The sequence below is a fragment of the Antennarius striatus genome, chromosome 5, assembly GCF_040054535.1.
Source record: "Antennarius striatus isolate MH-2024 chromosome 5, ASM4005453v1, whole genome shotgun sequence".
Taxonomy (NCBI): domain Eukaryota; kingdom Metazoa; phylum Chordata; class Actinopteri; order Lophiiformes; family Antennariidae; genus Antennarius; species Antennarius striatus.
In genome coordinates this window covers 2,931,270-2,950,072 of record NC_090780.1, presented here as the reverse complement: position 1 = coordinate 2,950,072, position 18,803 = coordinate 2,931,270, and the positions used below count along the sequence as shown (strand labels likewise).

Genomic DNA, 18,803 nt, shown 5'->3' with positions numbered 1-18,803 from the left:
ACACATCAGCATATTAGAGGAGCTGCACCGTGTTGTGGTGGTGGTGGTGGTGCAGGGTGGGGGTATGGGAAAGTGCTGTACCTCTGCGGACCACTGAAGGACACAATATATGGGTGACACCGTGAGTTTTAAAGCCTTCCCTTACCTTCTTCTATTTAACAGGCGCACTGGTCTGGAAAAGCAGTAAGCTTGTCATCTGAATTGGAGGTGGAATGTAATCAGTTATGTGGGCGTCTTTGTTCCACTGGTGAAGTTGTTGACTGTGCACTTTGTTGAGGCTAAAAATGTTTATGCATTTGTGAGGGGTCATTTTTATGTCAATTTTTGTTGACATAATCTTTTTTTTTTATGTCAAAATGTCTGCGTCTAAAGAGATTTTCCAGTTTATGTCATCAACATATATGATCAACAACATGATTGACAATTAAAGGTGTAAAAATATCTGTGCAAAGTCAAGCTTTATAAATTTACACAGATAATAATTAAGAATAGTTGGTATTATTATTTTTTCCTGTTAATTGCAGTCATGTAGTCCAATGAGGGGTTAACATTAATGTAACAACATCTGTCCATCCACTGATGATAATAGCTGCACCATCAGTATCAGACACACCAGCAGTAGATTTAACAGTTGCTGCATTTGTTGGATCCATTCAAGTTGTGTCATAAAGGTCAGAGAGTTTCCAGGTAATAACTGGATGTCTGTGTCAGATGGATGAGGAGAACAGAAACTCCCATGAATTTCCCACAGCAACAGCAGTTTTGCAGGTTTTTACTTATAAGATTGTGATATTGTGATATAGTGGTGACCCGGAGTTCAACTTTCAACGTATAATGAAAGCATTGCTTAACCACTCCGGGACTGTAAACTATCACGCCCAGGTCAGCAAGCAGCAGACATGTCTGTTTATCATATGATATAAAGATACACACACACACACACAGTGTGAGTCAGTCACAGTATGCAGAATGTTTGTTTCATCAGACGGTGTGTAGATAGAATAGAGCTTCACAAATTCACCTCAAGATAAACTGTCGATATAATTGTCTAGAGTCGCTTATGTTATTTCCCAAACACAAACTCAGGCTATGATTGCTCAGAGATCCTATAACATTATATTAAAGTATATCATTCCTGACCTTGTATAGCAAATAAATTCAGCGGAGTCTCATCTTTGCAGACCTCAGCCGGCCCTGCAGAGGACGTTTAAAGATCAGCGCCTGTGACTCACCACTTTGAAGTCTTCAGCGCTGCACTCCATGCCCCGGTAGAAGCAGGACAGGAGCATGTCCTTGATGTCGTGGCCCGTTCGGTCGTAGAATTCTCGCATGTTGAAGGGGCGGGGCTTGTAGTTGTCAAAGTCAGCCCTCTCTTTCAGGAGCTGCAGGACGTTTTCCTCCACCAGGTGCGGGTCACGAATCTCGTACCTAGAAAAGAAAGGTTTATTTAGGTGGACGTGATGAACGTCACTTCTGAAATTAATCATCCTGCTCAGAAATAATATCATACCGTTGTGACTTCATGATAACATCACCATGGTTTCATTGGCATTAGGGTAACAAATATCTTTTAAAAAATTGCATGACCTTTATAACTTTTGCTTTGTCAATTAAAAAAAAAAAGCTTTTTCTTTCAAACTCAATATATAAATGAAAATGAAAAATAAATGAAAACAGAAAAGACATCAAAAAGGCTATTAAGGGGTTTATAGGCTGTAATTCTTCTCCCTATGTTTTATTCAAAGACAATAATTTTCAAACGGAAACGCATTTTTCATGACATTCACTTCCACCACATGGCACACATCAAACCAGAATTTTAGTTCAACAGTAATTAACATGTGAAGACATAACAAAGCGGCATTCACCTTCTAACAGTGTGATACGTGCCAGCTCTACCTGACCTGCGGTTAACAAGCTCTAACAGAAGTCTGAACCTATGAGCTCTGGCCAACCACCACGTGTGCCAAATGGCTCAGTATTATCAAAGAAATGAAGAAATTTTGTTTTTTCAGAAGCGTGATAATCCTTTTGTCAAATACAGATGATCTGTGGAGTGTTTTTAACCTGCAGAATGATTGTAATAAATGTGTAATTCACACTGACAATCCTGAAACTTCCAAGCGTACACAAAATACAGTTCAGTACAAAGAATGACAGTTTAGTATTAACACTACCGAGCATATTTTCGGCATGCCTCTGCCTGACAACCACCATCATCCTCCAACTCATAGTCATTCACCGGCACAATTAACCTCAATTAACTCGTGTGGCCTCGCTCGTGGGGAGGAGAACCCATTGACGATGACCTCTGCTGAGCGATGAGCCATCAGTGGCACAAGTATCCAATTTATAAAATGCTAAAATTAAGCACTACTGACAGACACTTATGAGAATAATTTGTTTGGACTCAGTCTATCAGAGTGGATCACAGTGAAAGACTGCATAAAGGCTTTTTAATTAACTGAGAATAAAGGTAGACCTTCTTATTTCTATGAAACAGGAGCTCTGCAAAGTCCTGAAAATCGGTGTAATGTGATGGAACAGCGGCTAGCTCATAATAGCATTCACATATTGTGTTATTCTAATAAATTTTCAGCTCGATTTACATTTGCAAACATGAACAAGTCTGTCCAAAAGCAAGCGAAACTAGAGAAAGGAATGAGAGGCACAGAGAGACGACGACAGAACCTTCCCCTCTGACAATAAATCTATGAATGACTTTGTGGACTCTGACAGTGGAGTTATTTCTCATGGATATGGGCACAATTTCAAATCATAATTGGTGGTAAATCTGAATGGATTTTTTTTATTCCACAAGGTCAAGCTTTGTCAGTGCTCATGAACAAGATTTTGTCCCATGATGATGGGAATAATGAAAGTTAGTTCATGAATAAAAAATGAAAAATATGCCTTAATATTCAACTGGCACTGTATTCTCAACTCACGTCCCAACCAAATTACATGAGCTGTAATATGTTCTGTTGCAGCTGCAGATTGTTTACCTGATGGAAGCACAAAGAAATGAAATAATCACCACGAGAGCGTGTGCTGTAGTTTGAAATGAGGACTGTTTCTCCTCACTGCTCCTCTGATGCATCTCGCTCCGTGTTGTGGAGTTAAAGATAGAGCAAAGTGACAGGAGAGAGGTTCTCACTGCTAATTGAAAGCCTCACAAAACACTAGACCTGAGCAATGCAAGAACAGCCAAAAATACACTATAACATTATTCATTAATGCAACTACGATACGGCGTGCAAAACACAAACAAATATATTATTAGCTCCTTCTGCAGACATCATGATGGCTAGCCAATCAAACGTTTGTATGCTGAATAAATGGAGAATATTATGAAATAACTCTTATGTGTATGTTCATGAAGTCTAATGTCACTCTGATGAAAATAATGTCAATGTATCAATAAGCAAAGAAGCAGAGAGGAAGATGAATGAATGAATGAATGAATGAATGAATGAATGAATGAATGAATGAATGAATGAATGTGTTTTAGACTTGTCTTCAACTTCCTCCACATTTCAAAGGTAAATCTTCATAACATAACATCTTAACCATAACATGTCTGGCTCCCAGGAGCTTAAACAAATGAAATACATCACATATACTGTATTTCAGAATAAGCTTATAAGAACACATTTTGACTAATGAAAAATCACATTCAAAATTAAATGTGTCACAAGTTGATTATTATCCTATGTAAATGAATGTTAGTAGGTGGTGTTCGGCACGAGTCACAAATCCAGTTTGGGGTCTGTCCATCCATCCATCCATCCATCCATCCATCATACGTAACCACTTATCCTGTTCAGGGTTGTGGAGGGATGGGGTAGAGGGGGGCTGAGCTGTAGAGGAGTCATCCGTCTACCAGGAAGTCTGTGGTACTCTGATGACTGACTGTGTGAACAGTGACTGGTCTTAATGAGTAGGTGGTATGAATGCCACCACCACCATTCATACCTCCAGTAGGTGGTATGAATGTGTAAATGATGGTGTCTGTTGTAAAACACTTTGAAAGGTAAGTCGGACCAGAAAAGCACTGGAGGTATACAGTTTATTTAGCATTTATTTGAGCAAACAATGGGTTAAAAGCAGGGCACACCCTGGACAAAACTCCAGCTCATCACAGAAGCAGCATCCACACTGACAAGGACCCAGGTGTGTGTGTGTGTGTGTGTGTGTGTGTGTGTGTGTGTGTGTGTGTGTGTGTGTATATAATTTGTGTATATATATATACTGTGTATATATATATATATATAATTTGTATATATATAATTTGTATATATATAATTTGTGTATATTTTGTGTATATTTTGTGTATATATATACTGTATATATATATATATATATATATATATATATATATATATATATATATATATATATATATATATATATATATATATATATACGTGTGTGTATAAATATATGTGATTGTATAAATATAATCATGTATAATTATAGTAGGATTTGTCAAAAAAAAAAGAAAAATAAAGAAAAACCTCCATACCTCTTCTGTTTCTGTATGAGCATTACATTTTAATAATTTATTCCCTTGACTGGACCTACACCTGAAACCTAAACTCGCCATAATACCACGGGATGTGATATTTTCTGGGAAAGACTGGCTATCTTGAAAATCATACATTGTACAAACTGACGATGCTAAACAAACTTAATCTGCTAAACACATAAAAAAATGCAATAGTAACTGCAGTGAGTTTATCACAACAGATTTAAATGGTATTACCAGCACAGCAGTGACAGTAGAAAAAGCTCAGCTGGGGGCCTGGAAATGGTCAAAAGACACAGAGCAATTACTGACTGATAAAAAGTAGAGCTCTCTGACCCACACTGAGACTACATCCAAACACTGTCACGCTCTTACTGTTATAAGATGATGCAGCACGTTGTGGTATATTCTGAACTTAATTGAATTCCATCCTCTGACTCTGTCTTATAAGCAACACAAAGCAGCCGGGGGAGCACTTAAGACACCCTGCTTAGATCCCCGAGTCAGGAGACTTTAGCTGAAGCGTTCACAATCACAATAATATGGAAAGATTTTTAATATTGTCCTGCCACAGCTCCCTAAAGCAATCACAGCAAATGCGCTACGTAGGGGCGGGGATGACAGAATTGGATTATGGGCCACAGGCACTTTAATTTTCTTGCAGAGACTAAAACAAATGAAGAAGCATCTGCACCCCTTTGTGCCTCATGGGAGAAGGAGGTAAATAAATAGCAACCACCGACTCTGAGTGAACTTTGACAGAAATTACCTTAGCAAGATTATTTTAGGTCATGATGCTACATGAGAATCCATTCTGACAGGCTTGACAGTTATGAACTCGCTCCTATATTACAGTCTGGATCAGGAATCGCTGGTGGCTGCCGTGGTTTAGATATGACAGGCGCCAGAGAAGCAGCTCCTTACTTGGTTATTGTATATAATGCAGTGAAATCTATCATACCTGAATTATAGAGATTGTCTTCAGTGAAAGGTTTTCTGGGTGACTCCTTTTTACCACACACTGCAAAAAAAAGTTTTGTTTAACCAACTGGTTTACACGGACATGTGCTCCTCCTTCATTATATCATTCATTTATCTGATTAGTGCGTGATAAGCATATGATTGGTCCAATCAATTGCAAAGTATCGCTGAAAGTGCCAGCCCTTTCCCCAGCACTTTCCAAACGTGACTTCTCAGATATCTGTGGGTCGTAAAAACAGTTTCTCCATAGCCGTTCACGCTCCCATTGAATCAAGTTGGTGTTAGCGCCTCAGGCTGTGTCGCACAATCATTTGACACATCATGATATAATCCCAGAGAATTATCCAATTAGCGATAATAGAACTTAAATACTGAGGAGCATCACAGTGTTTATGCAGTGTCCTTGAAATAAATCATTGCCGTGATTCCTGGTAGCAGAATTTTGATCACATTGTAGCAGCTATTACACCACTTTGGATAAGACCATAGAAATGCAACAAAGGGCCAAATTTATCTCATTGTCCAACAAAACAAGTAAGCAAATGCCACAACAGATCACATTTGATCTTTAAAATACCTTTTTCAGACACCTATTTGCCCACATATGTCTGCCCAGTTATAATAATCACTGTGGTCCACAATCACAACGCATGAAGTAACGACTATTTTCAAAAATCAGATTCTTTTTCCTGTCCCCAACTTGACAATTTTTTTAGTCCAATCCAGACAATCCTGAGCCAACAATAGATACGATCACCATAAAGTCCAGCACTGACCACAATATGAAGTACGGACTGATAGCTGGAGAGGTGTCGGTTCACCTCCTAGGCACTGCCAAGATGTCCTTTAGCAAGGCACCAAACAGCTTCCAGGATGGAATGAGGCTCCCCATCACAAGATCCCTGTCTGCAGTTGCATGTGTGTGTGTGTGTGTGTGTGTGTGTGTGTGTGTGTGTGTGTGTGTGTGTGTGTGTGTGTGTGTGTGTGTGTGTGTGTGTGTGTGTGTGTGTGTCTGTGCTCCCACCTATTTGTGTGTGATATATACTAGAGTGTAAAAAGAATTTCCCCACTGGGGGATTTATAAAGTATAATAAATGTTAAATTAGAACCTCTGGTTGAGACAGATGATGTGGTTATCAAATGTTGGATTTTTTCCATTTAACACACTTTATCTAAAGTTAATGTTTACATTTACAAGCAGAGGATACAGACTACAGCCTGATTACTGTACGGAACTGTTTTTCCACTTAAGACTAAGCAGAAGCACTTTATTAAAACATACACCACATGACTTACACCTATTCCAACGTGACATTTATTTAGCTAATTATGTAATAATGACTTTTCAAATATAATATTAACTTTTTGGTGAAAAAAATATCCCTACAACTTGGGAAAACACACTGCATTAAAAAAAAAAAAATTAACAAGAAGAAAGTGCCAGCAAGGAGCGAGTGGAGGTGAAGTTTCTCCCTCCTTAACTCTAAACTTCATTGTGTCAGACAGTCAGGTTTCACTCCATGGGGGGATATTGTCCGCTGTATCCTCCTGAGACTGTGATGGACACAAACTGCGATGGACAAAACTCACAGCCACACAGTTTTGTTTTGGGTTTTTTTGCCACCAAAGCCAAGAGTGTGCAGCTTGATAGTGAGATAGTTTGTCACTGGATTGTTCTGAACCCAATGTTTAATTTAAAAGAAGTGTTCACAGAATACTCCGAGAACGTTTAATCTACAAGTTAGATTCATGTTCCGAATTCTCTTTGTTTATCCACCACGGTCCTTATCGCTCAGTGCTATTTATATGTCTGTGAGACAGAAAGTAAGGCCTGCTAGCGAAGCTTGCCTTGTATTTTTCAAATCCTTACATTGGAAAGAAAGTAAAGCAATAACTCTCCAAAGGTGGAAGAAACAGGAAAGAAACAGTGAGAAATATGAGACAGTGTTAATCAATGCTTAGCAAACTGCTAATTATAGAGGGATAAAGACTTGTTCATCATGTAGCCTAAGAGATAGGAGTTAATTACCTCTGGTTCAAGTTTGCTCCTGAAGATAGTGTTCTGCTTTTATTTTTCTGTTGTCATCCTTCCTGATCAATCTGTCCCCCTTTTTTTTTTTTACATGTTTTAAATGTGATTCTCATTTCTGAACCTGTTTTAATAAATGAGGTGGTGGCCTTTGTTAATCTTAATGGCCTGCCCTTACAGCCGGGACAAAGAGTCAAGCAAATCCACGTGGGATGGAGACGCACAGGTCAGGATCCATAAGCGCTAGAGCTGCAACCTCAAGGGCCTGGAATCAATTTCTTTCCTGTAAGGTTATCACCTGTAATATGGGAGCATATAGATGTCAAAGAGCAATGATATTCAGTATGTAAACAAGGCATTGAATTTATGTCTTAATAGCATGTAGAGGTACTGTCCAAGTCAAGCCTTTGGCTGCAGACCTGCATGGATCAATACAATAAAAATACACTAACTGATGTGCTTGAGATGGTATTAAAATGTGCTCTTATGTAGCAGATCTGAATTCTAGACTGCACCAGCGGTAAATATATAGTTCCTATTGTTGTATTGTTTTTGTCTACATAATAAGAATCAAAGACACATCTTTTCACACTATCCGCGGGGCATTTAAAGATCTACTCATCTATTTATGCAGCACCGTCATATTCATATTGCTTGAACTGTAAAATGATGAGGTGAGGGACTCCACCAGTGGCATTTTCTCCATTATCGTTTTATTATCCACTTAGAAACAGAGCTCCCATTATCTGTTCCCTCCAGGAATTGTCATGATGTGTGATAAAATTCGATCTTTCTGAATTTGCTCTACAAGTAAATCAGAACAGATTAAGGTTAGGGTTGTACATTATGGTATCATACAATGTTAGTAACCCCCAGAGTGCTTGTGTTTTAGTTGGTATGTTGTCAAATATCAATACAAGATTAAATAACAATCTTTTTTGGGTTACATCTTTCATTGATACGTCTTTTATTTGAATTTGCCTCAGGTTAAGGTCATTCCAAGATCACATTCACTGAGAGCCTTAAAAGGTTTTGCATGTCTTGTCTTTGTTGTTCGTGTATTGTCCAGGGGCCTGACAGCGACAGCAACAGAGACCAGGGTTAAAAGATTGCTGCACTATTTCCACTTCCATAGGATACAAGCATTTTGCTGAAACAATTTTGACACAACTTTTATAGTCCAAAATATATGATGCATTTGTCATAATAATATAAATGAAGTAATTAGGGGCATGAAGTAATTTTGCAACTATGCAAAATACAAGCATGTTTATGATGGAAATGAACTAGTGGCTAAATATTATTGTAATCTGGTCATCAGTAATACACAGAAGACCACTGCAGAAGTCTATCATTAAATGATCACCTGTATTAATAGTATAGTATAGTATAATATAATATAGTATAGTATAGTACAGTACAGTACAGTACAGTACAGTATAGTATAGTATAGTATAGTATAGTATAGTACCGTATCATATAGTATAGTATAGCATAGCATAGATTAGTATTGTGTAGTATAGTATAGTACAGTATAGTATAGTATAGTATAGTATAGTATAGTATAGTATAGTATAGTATAGTATAGTATAGTATAGTATAGTATAGTATAGTATAGTATAGTATAGTAAAGTGTTGCATTGGATAGCATAGTCTTCTTCATTTACTTTCGGCTTTTCCCTTCAGGGGTCGCCACAGCGAATCAATTGCCTCCATCTAACCCTGTCTTCTGCATCCTCTTCTCTCACACCAACTACCTTCATGTCCTCCTTCACTACATCCATAAACCTCCTCTTTGGTCTTCCTCTAGGCCTCCTGCCTGGCAGTTCAAAACTCAGCATCCTTCTACCAATATATTCACTATCTCTCCTCTGGACATGTCCAAACCATCTCAGTCTGGCCTCTCTGACTTTATCTCCAGAACCTCTAACATGTGCTGTTCCTCTGATGTACTCATTCCTGATCCTATCCTTCCTGGTCACTCCCAGAGAGAACCTCAGCATCTTCATCTCTGCTACCTCCAGCTCTGTCTCCTGTCTTTTCCTCAGTGACACTGTCTCTAGACCAAACAACATCGCTGGTCTCACCACAGTTTTGTACACCTTTCCTTTCATTTTAGCTGAAACTCTTCTATCACACATCACACCTGACACTTTCCTCCACCCATTCCATCCTGCCTGTACACGCTTCTTCACCTCTTTTCCACACTCTCCATTGCTCTGGACTGTTGAGCCTAAGTACTTAAAATCCTCCACCTTCTTGATCTCTTCTCCCTCTAACCTCACTCTTCCACTTGGGTCCCTCTCATTCACACACATGTACTCTGTCTTACTGCGGCTAACCTTCATTCCTCTCCTTTCCAGGACAAACCTCCACCTCTCTAGCTTCTCCTCCACCTGTTGCCTGCTCTCACTGCAGATCACAATGTCATCTGCAAACATCATAGTCCATGGAGATTCCTGTCTGACCTCGTCTGTCAGCCTGTCCATCACCATAGCAACAAGAAGGGGCTCAGAGCTGATCCCTGATGCAGTCCCACCTCCACCTTGAACTCCTTTGTCACACCTACAGCACACCTCACCACTGTCTTACAGTCCTCATACATGTCCTGCACCGCTCTAACATACTTCTCTGCCACTCCAGACTTCCTCATACAATACCACAGTTCCTCTCTGGACACCCTGTCATAATTTCTCCAGATCTACAAAAACACAGTATGGGGGACAACATTAAATAATGTACATTATTTAATGTAGATTACAGCAACAATAGTGTCACAGTAATATTTCTATAATATGATCTTTAAAAGTAAGTTGACCTAAATGAGTAGTTTCTAAGGCTATTACTGTCACTGCTGATGCCATTGACTGACTTATATGAAATATCCATTTGTCTTCTGATGCTGTTGAACATAGAACCAATGGCTTGACTGGAGGGAACATCTGCATGGATTGCTCTCATTCAGCTCTTCTGTTAGGTAGATGTTCTTACAGACATGGAAACATTTCAGAACTAGTTTGTATTAAGAGGTAAAATGAAAATAAAACTAATTTTTTGTAGAGGTGATAAGAGATGTTTAATAATCTTAATACAAATTTATGTCTTGTGCTGCAGAACCTTCCACCTCTGTAGTACTAGAACTATGTGCAAAGAGAAAGTTAAGATGCAACCTAGATTTATAGCAAAACCCATGTTTTGTTTCCACAAGTGAACAGAAAAACCAAAATGAAATCGTACACTTCACAAATTTAAATGGATAACAATCGATGTCCTGATTCTTAATAAATTTCAGTGGAATAATGAACAGTTCTGTCATGTACTAAATGTTAAAGGAGGAAGTCTAATTAAATGGTGTACAATTGCAGCCAGACGTTTCATTTTTATGACTATTGCTTCACAATGCAGACACATCCGGAATCAATCTTACAGATGAGGTTCCCTGAGGCAAAATCTGAGGCAGGCAGTTTGTCTACTGGGAATCTGTGTTCTGAATACTGGTTTGTTTCAATGAAGGGTTACCTGTTTCCAAAGTCATCTGTTACTGCAGGCTGGCCTCTGATGTCATGCACACCAGCAGGCAGACCTGCTGTGGGCTACAGTCTGCCCTTAATGCACAGGTTAAGTATATACGAACCAAACACACACACACACTCACACACATACACACACCTGCCGTTGAGCAAGGCGAGGAGCTCCCCAGCGTGGTACAGGTCGTTGCGCGTCACCCGGCTGAAGCGGAACGAGTTGAGGTTGCAGAAGGTGATGGAGGGGAAGACCATCTTCGGAGCCGCCACCTCATCCAGTTTGGTGACATGGGGGTACTGGAAGTAGAACTGGACCCGGTCCACACACACCATAACCAGTACCCCAAGGGAGCCCAGGAAGAACAAAATCCACAGGCTGCGTTTAATACACACCCGCTCATAAGTGAACATGTGCGAGATGCCGTGGAGCGTGGACCTGCTGGCGAAAACTTCTATCGGAGCTGGCCGCTTGTAGTCCACCTCCTCGGATTCCGCTTTCAGATCCATTGTGTGACTGGAATGAGTTTCGGTTTTTTTGGGGGGTGGGGGGTTTGAACCAGGTTTTTATAGATGAGTGTCAAGGAGGTTACTCTGAAGATTCACGCCCTTCTACGCATGTAGTTCTCATGCAGTCTTGAGATGTTGCGTCACTTACAGCCTCTACAACGGATGTGTTCGGAGCATCTCCAAGAGACACACTCAAAATAACCACATGAAAACACCTGGGGGAAAGTACAAGTGTGGCAAGTGTGTGTGTGTGTGTGTTTTTTGTGTGTGTTTTTAAAAAAATCTAAGCTGCGGTCACAGTTCCATCATCAGAAATATCCTATGGCGCACGGACAGATGCCAACGCGGTCCTCTCCTCTCTTCTCACACTTCTGTATGATCAACCGAGTTATTATAATAATGACACACACTCAAAACTAATAAAACACCTACACTGGATGGGTCTGCGGGAAAAAAAACACACACACACAAAAAAAACCCAGCTCACATGTGAGAGAGGAGTAAACAAACTGATGAATCACGTCGGTGACGGTAACGGGAAAACTGACTTGTGAAAAATCTAAACGGCGGAATATTCCGTCTGTGCGTGAGGGGGAGAGGAGACTGGAATCATGGCTTTACCCCCCCCATCCGATCTTCAAAATGCAATGCAAAAAAAAAAAAAGAAAGAAAAGAAAAAACAACCCCACAGATATCCTCTTATTTGTCCCTGTTTGGCGTTTCAGACGCAGTTGTCCTGGGGGGGTTCCAGCTGCATCACAGAGGAGCTGGGTCCGTCAGGTATCTGCCTCCACACACTCGGTGCGCCTCTGCTCGCTCGCATCCATTCCCTTTTTTTTTTTTTTTTCCAAGCTGCCTCCACAACAATGCGGGTAGAATTCACTCCGTCTGCATCCGTGTTACCGTGAATTTGTCCTTGATTATTGCAGAAAAAAAATTTTTTTTTAAATGTGTGGCTTGAAAAAGATGAACAACTGCAGTATGAAATGCTCGCAGAGAACCACAGGCGGTCGCGGCGTAACCGGATCAATTAAAGTCGCCCCGAACAGGCGAGAGCGCGGATAGGACGGTGGGGGTATTACACCCAGTGACGAAGTCCAGCGTCGGTGTCACTTGTGCACCCCACTGTTGAGCCCACAGATGAGAGAAGTGTGACATTATGAGTCAACATCAGTCACTGATGTTCCCACACATTCAACTTCTTCTCCAGTATCCACCTCAGGTAGACTGATCCTCCATTCCCTTGGAGACAGTTGGATTAATTTTACAATTTTATTATGATTTTTTTTTTTTTTTTTTAGCATTGACAACATCTGCAAAATGAGTTCACTGGGTTTTTTTTAAAGGTTAGATAGCTCAACTACTGACTTGTGAAGAGTAACAATTGATTTCCAACAAATTCAATGTTGTATGAAGTAGAAGGTCAATAAAGAAGAAGGGCTGGGGATGTTTCAGGAGGCAAACTGAGCTACTTGTAATTCTACATGCGTCTGTGTTCGCCTGTTGTAAGTCGTGGAATATGGAATGGTAATTTATGGGGATCGAGGATTGTATATGCTACATTTCGGTGCAATCTGAATTTGTAAGGCACTCAATGTCAGAATATGTACAATTAAAAAGTGAACAGTGCTTTGTGCAGAAGCAGAGGTCGAGTGACTACATCCAAACAAAACCGCTCATCCATGAAGTCAAGTGTGATTCTTTTAGGAAACAAACTGCAGCCAGAAATGCGTGACCATGAACATCTAAAGGGAGAACATGGAAACAAACAGAACAATGTGGTGTTTTGTGAGATCTGCAGACTAAACCTGTTGTATCAGAGCAGGACGGCTGATTTCCATGAACACTTGAAGTGAAAACACGAGAGGACTTTTTCAAGACGGCAGAAAGACTGCACGATTTTATTTTTTGTCAGTTTTCAACACATATTTGCTTGCATTGCTAGGTAAAGTAACTTTTATCACAGCTGCTACTGTCAGAGGCTGAGTGAAAGCAAAAAGTGTGAAGTTGTTTTCACAAGTTTTTCCCAAAAAGATGCACGCAGCCCTCCCAAAGGATAAATAAACAGTTTGAAGAGCCATGTTCAGAAAATCAACTGCACTAGTAAACCTGTTAAAATCTGTCATTTTGTTGTGGAAAATTAAACTAAAAATATGGAGTTTTGTGATTCAAAGGTTTGCCCAGAAGTAAACTTTTACTGAATTTCATTTCTCACTGCCACCCATATCAAAAAAAATCTAAATCCTGCTTTTGTTTTGTCCTACAGCCTAAAAACATAAACTAATTTACATTAAAGTTCACCTGTTCACACTTTTTAATTTTATAAACCTTGTTATGGTGACACGCCACACACACGGTCATTCTCCCACCATTTACTGAAGGTAAACCTTCCAGAAAGAGGTTTTAGAAACTCCTTTTGCCTCCTTGTCTGCTCCTCTGGCTCCAGATAATCTCATTTTTGTTAATGAATTGAATGAATATGAATCGTGTGTCCTTCCTCAAACAGAAGATTGCGTTATTTATTTTTGTGGCTCTCTAAGTTCTGGTAGTTATCTAGAAATGTTTTATATTTTGAGTGTTTGCTTTGTGGGTCTATTTGCTCATTCTTTTGAGTAATAACATTGTGTGTAAGTATTACATACTGGGACACGATGGCTTTTTAGTGCAACATTTATAGAAAAGTAACCCAAAATCCCTGCAAGGTTTTGCAATATATAATAATAAAATCAGACTGTTATCTCACAAAAACACAACAAACTTACTCCTTTTAAGAAGCTACAGAGAATAGTGGAACTACCTTTGTGGCCGACTGCTCCGTGAAGAACCATGAATAAAGAAAAACATGTCTTTTACCGATATGATTGTTTAATTTAATGCTCTTATTGCAATGACAGATTTACATTCCCTAGTGTTTGACAGGATGATTGTGTTAACAGATGACACACAACACAGCGGCGCCATACTGTTGATGGATGGATGGATATAAAACAGCGATCGATTTGCAGTTAGATGTCTGAAACATGGCTTTGGAGTTTGAACATAGAAAGCAGCAATTTGCTCATCAAAATACTCGGCTGTAGATTCCAAAACACTGACAAGATTCCTCAAAATGTGGGGATTAAAGTGGAAAGAACGACATAGTTGCTGTTATTTTATTTTTTTAAAGTAGGGTATTAGTGCCGCTCTGGAGCTGAGTGGTGCTTGGTCAGCTTGAGGTGGAAGCCTCAAATTAGAAGAGTCACATTTAAATTTAATAAAGCCTAAAAATGAAAATACTCCACACCAATGACTTTCTACTCATCAAAAGTGGACTTAAAAGGCAACAATAATCCACAACATATATAAGTAATACATTACGTTTGTGTTATACACAGAATCAGAAACACTGGAAAATAATCTCTTTTAAAAAATATTGAATAGGTGGGAGAGAGACGCAGTGTTTGTAAGATAACAATGAAATGTTTCTTTTGCTTCAGGTTCATTGCCCTTTGTTAAAACTTTGCTACCACTGGCACACACACACACACACACACACACACACACACACACGCACACACACACACACGGTTTTAGATCATTAGATGACTGAAATGAGAAAATAATTAGAGTAATAAAAACACTAAATCCCTGGCATTGCAGACATTACATATTGATTTGGAAGGATACGTCTCCAAAAACATGAACACTGTGAGCCTGAATGACGTCAGTGACATCATCCAAAAAGTAAGACCACAATACAAAGATAGACAGCCCATAACTGTCACTATTAAACTGGGAAATACAACCAGTGTAACGCTTGTTTTCTGCAGATGGCAATCGGGGTGATCCATGGAAATGTATCACAGGAAAACGTCATTACGGAGGACCGAAGGACACGACCTCTCAGAGTTAAGCTGGGGAACTTCTGTTCTAAGTTCAGGTAAAGACGATCAAACAATGGTTACACCTTCCAGCAAGGAGAGGCTCTTATCTAGTCTGTATATTCCAGTCAGTTTGTTAGCTCATGTTAGCAATAATTCTAACAGCTGGTTCGGCGCTCATGCTAAAATTCAGTGTTTTAGCATTTAGAATTAAGCAGTGAACACTTTGACCTTTTGAGATCCAGTTCAATACCAGATTCTCCCTGACCCTTTCCCTTGATCAGCACATTGATGCCAAATGTCTGTTCTATTTGACCTCATCGCTGGAAAGGCACCAGCATTTGAACTCCTGGATAAAGACTTACAATGAAATGATGCAGCCAATGATTCTGAGTGAAATCAGAGTAACTTCAGTGGCAGATATAAAGCACACAACCCTGTCGGTTAAAACCCTGCAAGAAACTGAAAATACATCCCTGCCTGTGTTCTGCAGATGGCTGAGGCGTTGCAGGTCCACAGTGACATAGAACCAAATGATATAATAGCTGTAGATCACTGGAGACCCCCGCCATGTCAAGCTGATAGACTTTGGCTTGGCCACGCACTGGTCTGAACAGGAACTCAGTACGACAATTCAACTACAGCACCAATATTTCAGGTAAAGTCTATTAAAATACCAACAAATTATAAAACAGTACTGATTTAAGTAAGTAGTTCCTGGATTTATCATAAAGAAGCAGGTATGGGGGACCTGTACTTGCTCGTTATTTAATTTGAGATATGCTCCATGTACATCTTAAATATTTACAATATGCAATTTACATATTCTTCTGCATTTAGGGCTCCAGAAGTTTTTTTTAAAAATTTTTTTACCTTCCACTTTCTGAGACCATTGCTATCTGGTGTGTGGGCTCTGTAATGGTCTTTATCCTGGTGACTCAGATGAAGCCACGATAAGATATCTGTTGTAATCAGTCTATTTGTTTGTTGGGTCAGGTCAGCGTTCTGAAGACTGAGGAGGCTGTTGCTCGCCGTCTTGCACCACACACACTTATCCCACTTCATTATAGCTGCTGGAAACAAGAGCTTCATCTAGCGGCTCAGGGCACACACTTTTCATAGTTAAAATAGTTATTGCGTTTCATGACTTGTAAATGTACTGAACATCACGACTTGTAAATGTACTGAACATCACCTCCATATGATGACAAATGGTTACCAATGCGGAACGATGTATGAACAGGACAGTTCAGTGAATGGAACTACGCTGTGTTTTATCTCCAGGTTGTGCAAATGCAGAAGTTCCCTGGTGTGACAGCTGCTCATATTCCTGACAAAGACATTAAGATCAATGTGGTTTTTCAGGAAAAACCACAAGTGGAGACTCAAAGTACACCTTTAGACTTCTCAACTCCAATGAATATAACTTGTTTGCAGCTGAAAAGGATTGTCATACAAATATTTTATTGATCTGAAAACTGTAAGGATTTGCTATTGTACTATGATTGATTATGTTATCATGGATCATGAGGATGAGTGACTGTTGGTGACTTTGACCGTTGCTTCCTGAATTAGATGCCATCAGCTTGGACTTGTACTATCCCTGACAGAAATATCCGTTCGCATCCTCTTTTAATTCTCTTGTAGGTGATTGAACGGAACATTGAAATATATCAGAGTGAGCGTGCCAAACATGAGCAATAACACAGATGTATTGTAAGACCACCGGTGCCAGATCTGTCATAGAAACCATATTGCCTGCAGGAGAAAGGAGCTCATCCGTGAAGGTGTTCATAATGTGTCCATAATTGCCATTTGCCACAGTACTGACTGTGACAATGAGGCATCTTATATTGATCAACAGCACCAGGAAGATGAGTCATGTTCCAGTGAGGCAGTGTGACTTCTGAGGAGACATTATGCAGCAGTGACACACATGGGTTTGGTATTACAGTAGATATTGAATTGCTTACACACATAAACACGAGTTTATCTGCAGTCACGGTTCTCTGCTCTTATCGGAACAATTCCAGAATAGCTTTCTGATGGCGGTGGAATGCTCCTCAGAGATACCTCAGAGACCTTGCTCTCATTTCTTAGTGCACATTCATGTATGCTGTTTTATGAATACATTTCCATATTTGTCTGCGTAGAAGTCTGTCTTTATTTTACAAATGGACTTTTTAAAGCACAAAAATTGAAAAGAAGCCTCAAATGTACAGTACTGGCAGCAGCTCTGGTAGTTCCATGAATGCATGAACATCATAACTTAATTACATCAGATCATGAAGTAAAAGGTAATGCACAATTCATTGTGTGTTATGTTTTAATTTGTGAAACATTTGGACCAGCAGTGGTGTTGGCACCAGTGTGTGCTTTAAAGGCCACGTTAATGAACCTGTCTGCATCTCAACGCATTTAACAGGAATTCCTGCATGTATTCAAACATCTAGTTGAATACATTTCTGTTAAAACCTGGAACACAACTATGTCAGAGAGAAGATGCGAGGGTTTTGGGTTACTATGCCAGCTTAGCCTCCTCTGCCATATTTAAAAGACAAGTACACCCTCAAATTCTGCTAGAACCTTTCTTCAAACAAAAGAGGCCACAGTTGTGAGAGGCGTGGGGATTTCTTAGCACAGAATTAACAAAGTAGAGAGGAGATTTCTTCTTTCATGGTGGACTGTGAAGTAGAGTCAGACCTAACGACCGATAAACTGCTTTCAGAATCCGTTTCTCCATTGGATTGACCGGTGGAGCATCCCAAGGATGCTATTTATAATAACTGTGTTGGAGCAGATTTTGACGGTACGTAACGGCAAGTTACGCCTTCGAACCTCAGAAACAACAACAACAGGAACGTAGTTGGTGCCATTCCTTTTTTTAAATGTCTGCTATTAAATTAAATGCCACAGAGTTAGGGACACGGCTTCATTCAGGAAAAAAAAAATCATTGACGTCAGATGGAAATATAAGCCTGATGTATTTTTAAAAAAAAGTTCCTCTCCTCTCCTCTCATTTCATGCCGATTGGCTTTTTATTGTGACCAAGGCCACATGGTGACAACCTACTCAGTGGAAGTTGCCAGGTAACATGAACACACTCTGGGGTCCCACTGATGCGTCTCTTTAGCAACCCCTTGGACACTGAAGGAACAGAAAACTCTTGACTCTGATCAGTCTGTCTCCAGCTCACGTCGAACCCGCTTTACGGTTTGTTTTGGCGCCGATCCACAGGATGATGTCATTAGAAGGTGACGGACGAGGTCTTCATAGACAGATGGTCATTAGATCTAATAAGGATCTGCAGGTTTCGGTACAAACAAATGCCTTCTGCCCTAGTGGGCAATGATCTTTATCAGTCAAGGACACCT

General features: G+C 39.8%; 1 protein-coding gene across 1 annotated transcript in view; it reads right to left on the bottom strand.

Annotated features, from left to right (window-relative positions):
- The window catches only part of asic1b (acid-sensing (proton-gated) ion channel 1b), a 146,212-nt gene extending 132,879 nt beyond the window's left edge, over positions 1-13,333 (bottom strand). The window contains exons 1-2 of the mRNA XM_068315147.1: positions 11,208-13,333; positions 1,233-1,428 (exon numbers count right to left, since the gene is read on the bottom strand). Coding sequence (XP_068171248.1) covers positions 1,233-1,428; positions 11,208-11,569 — 558 coding nt within the window. The 5' untranslated portion in view covers positions 11,570-13,333. The remainder of the gene's footprint in view (positions 1-1,232; positions 1,429-11,207) is intronic.
- Positions 13,334-18,803: the final 5,470 nt, after the last annotated feature.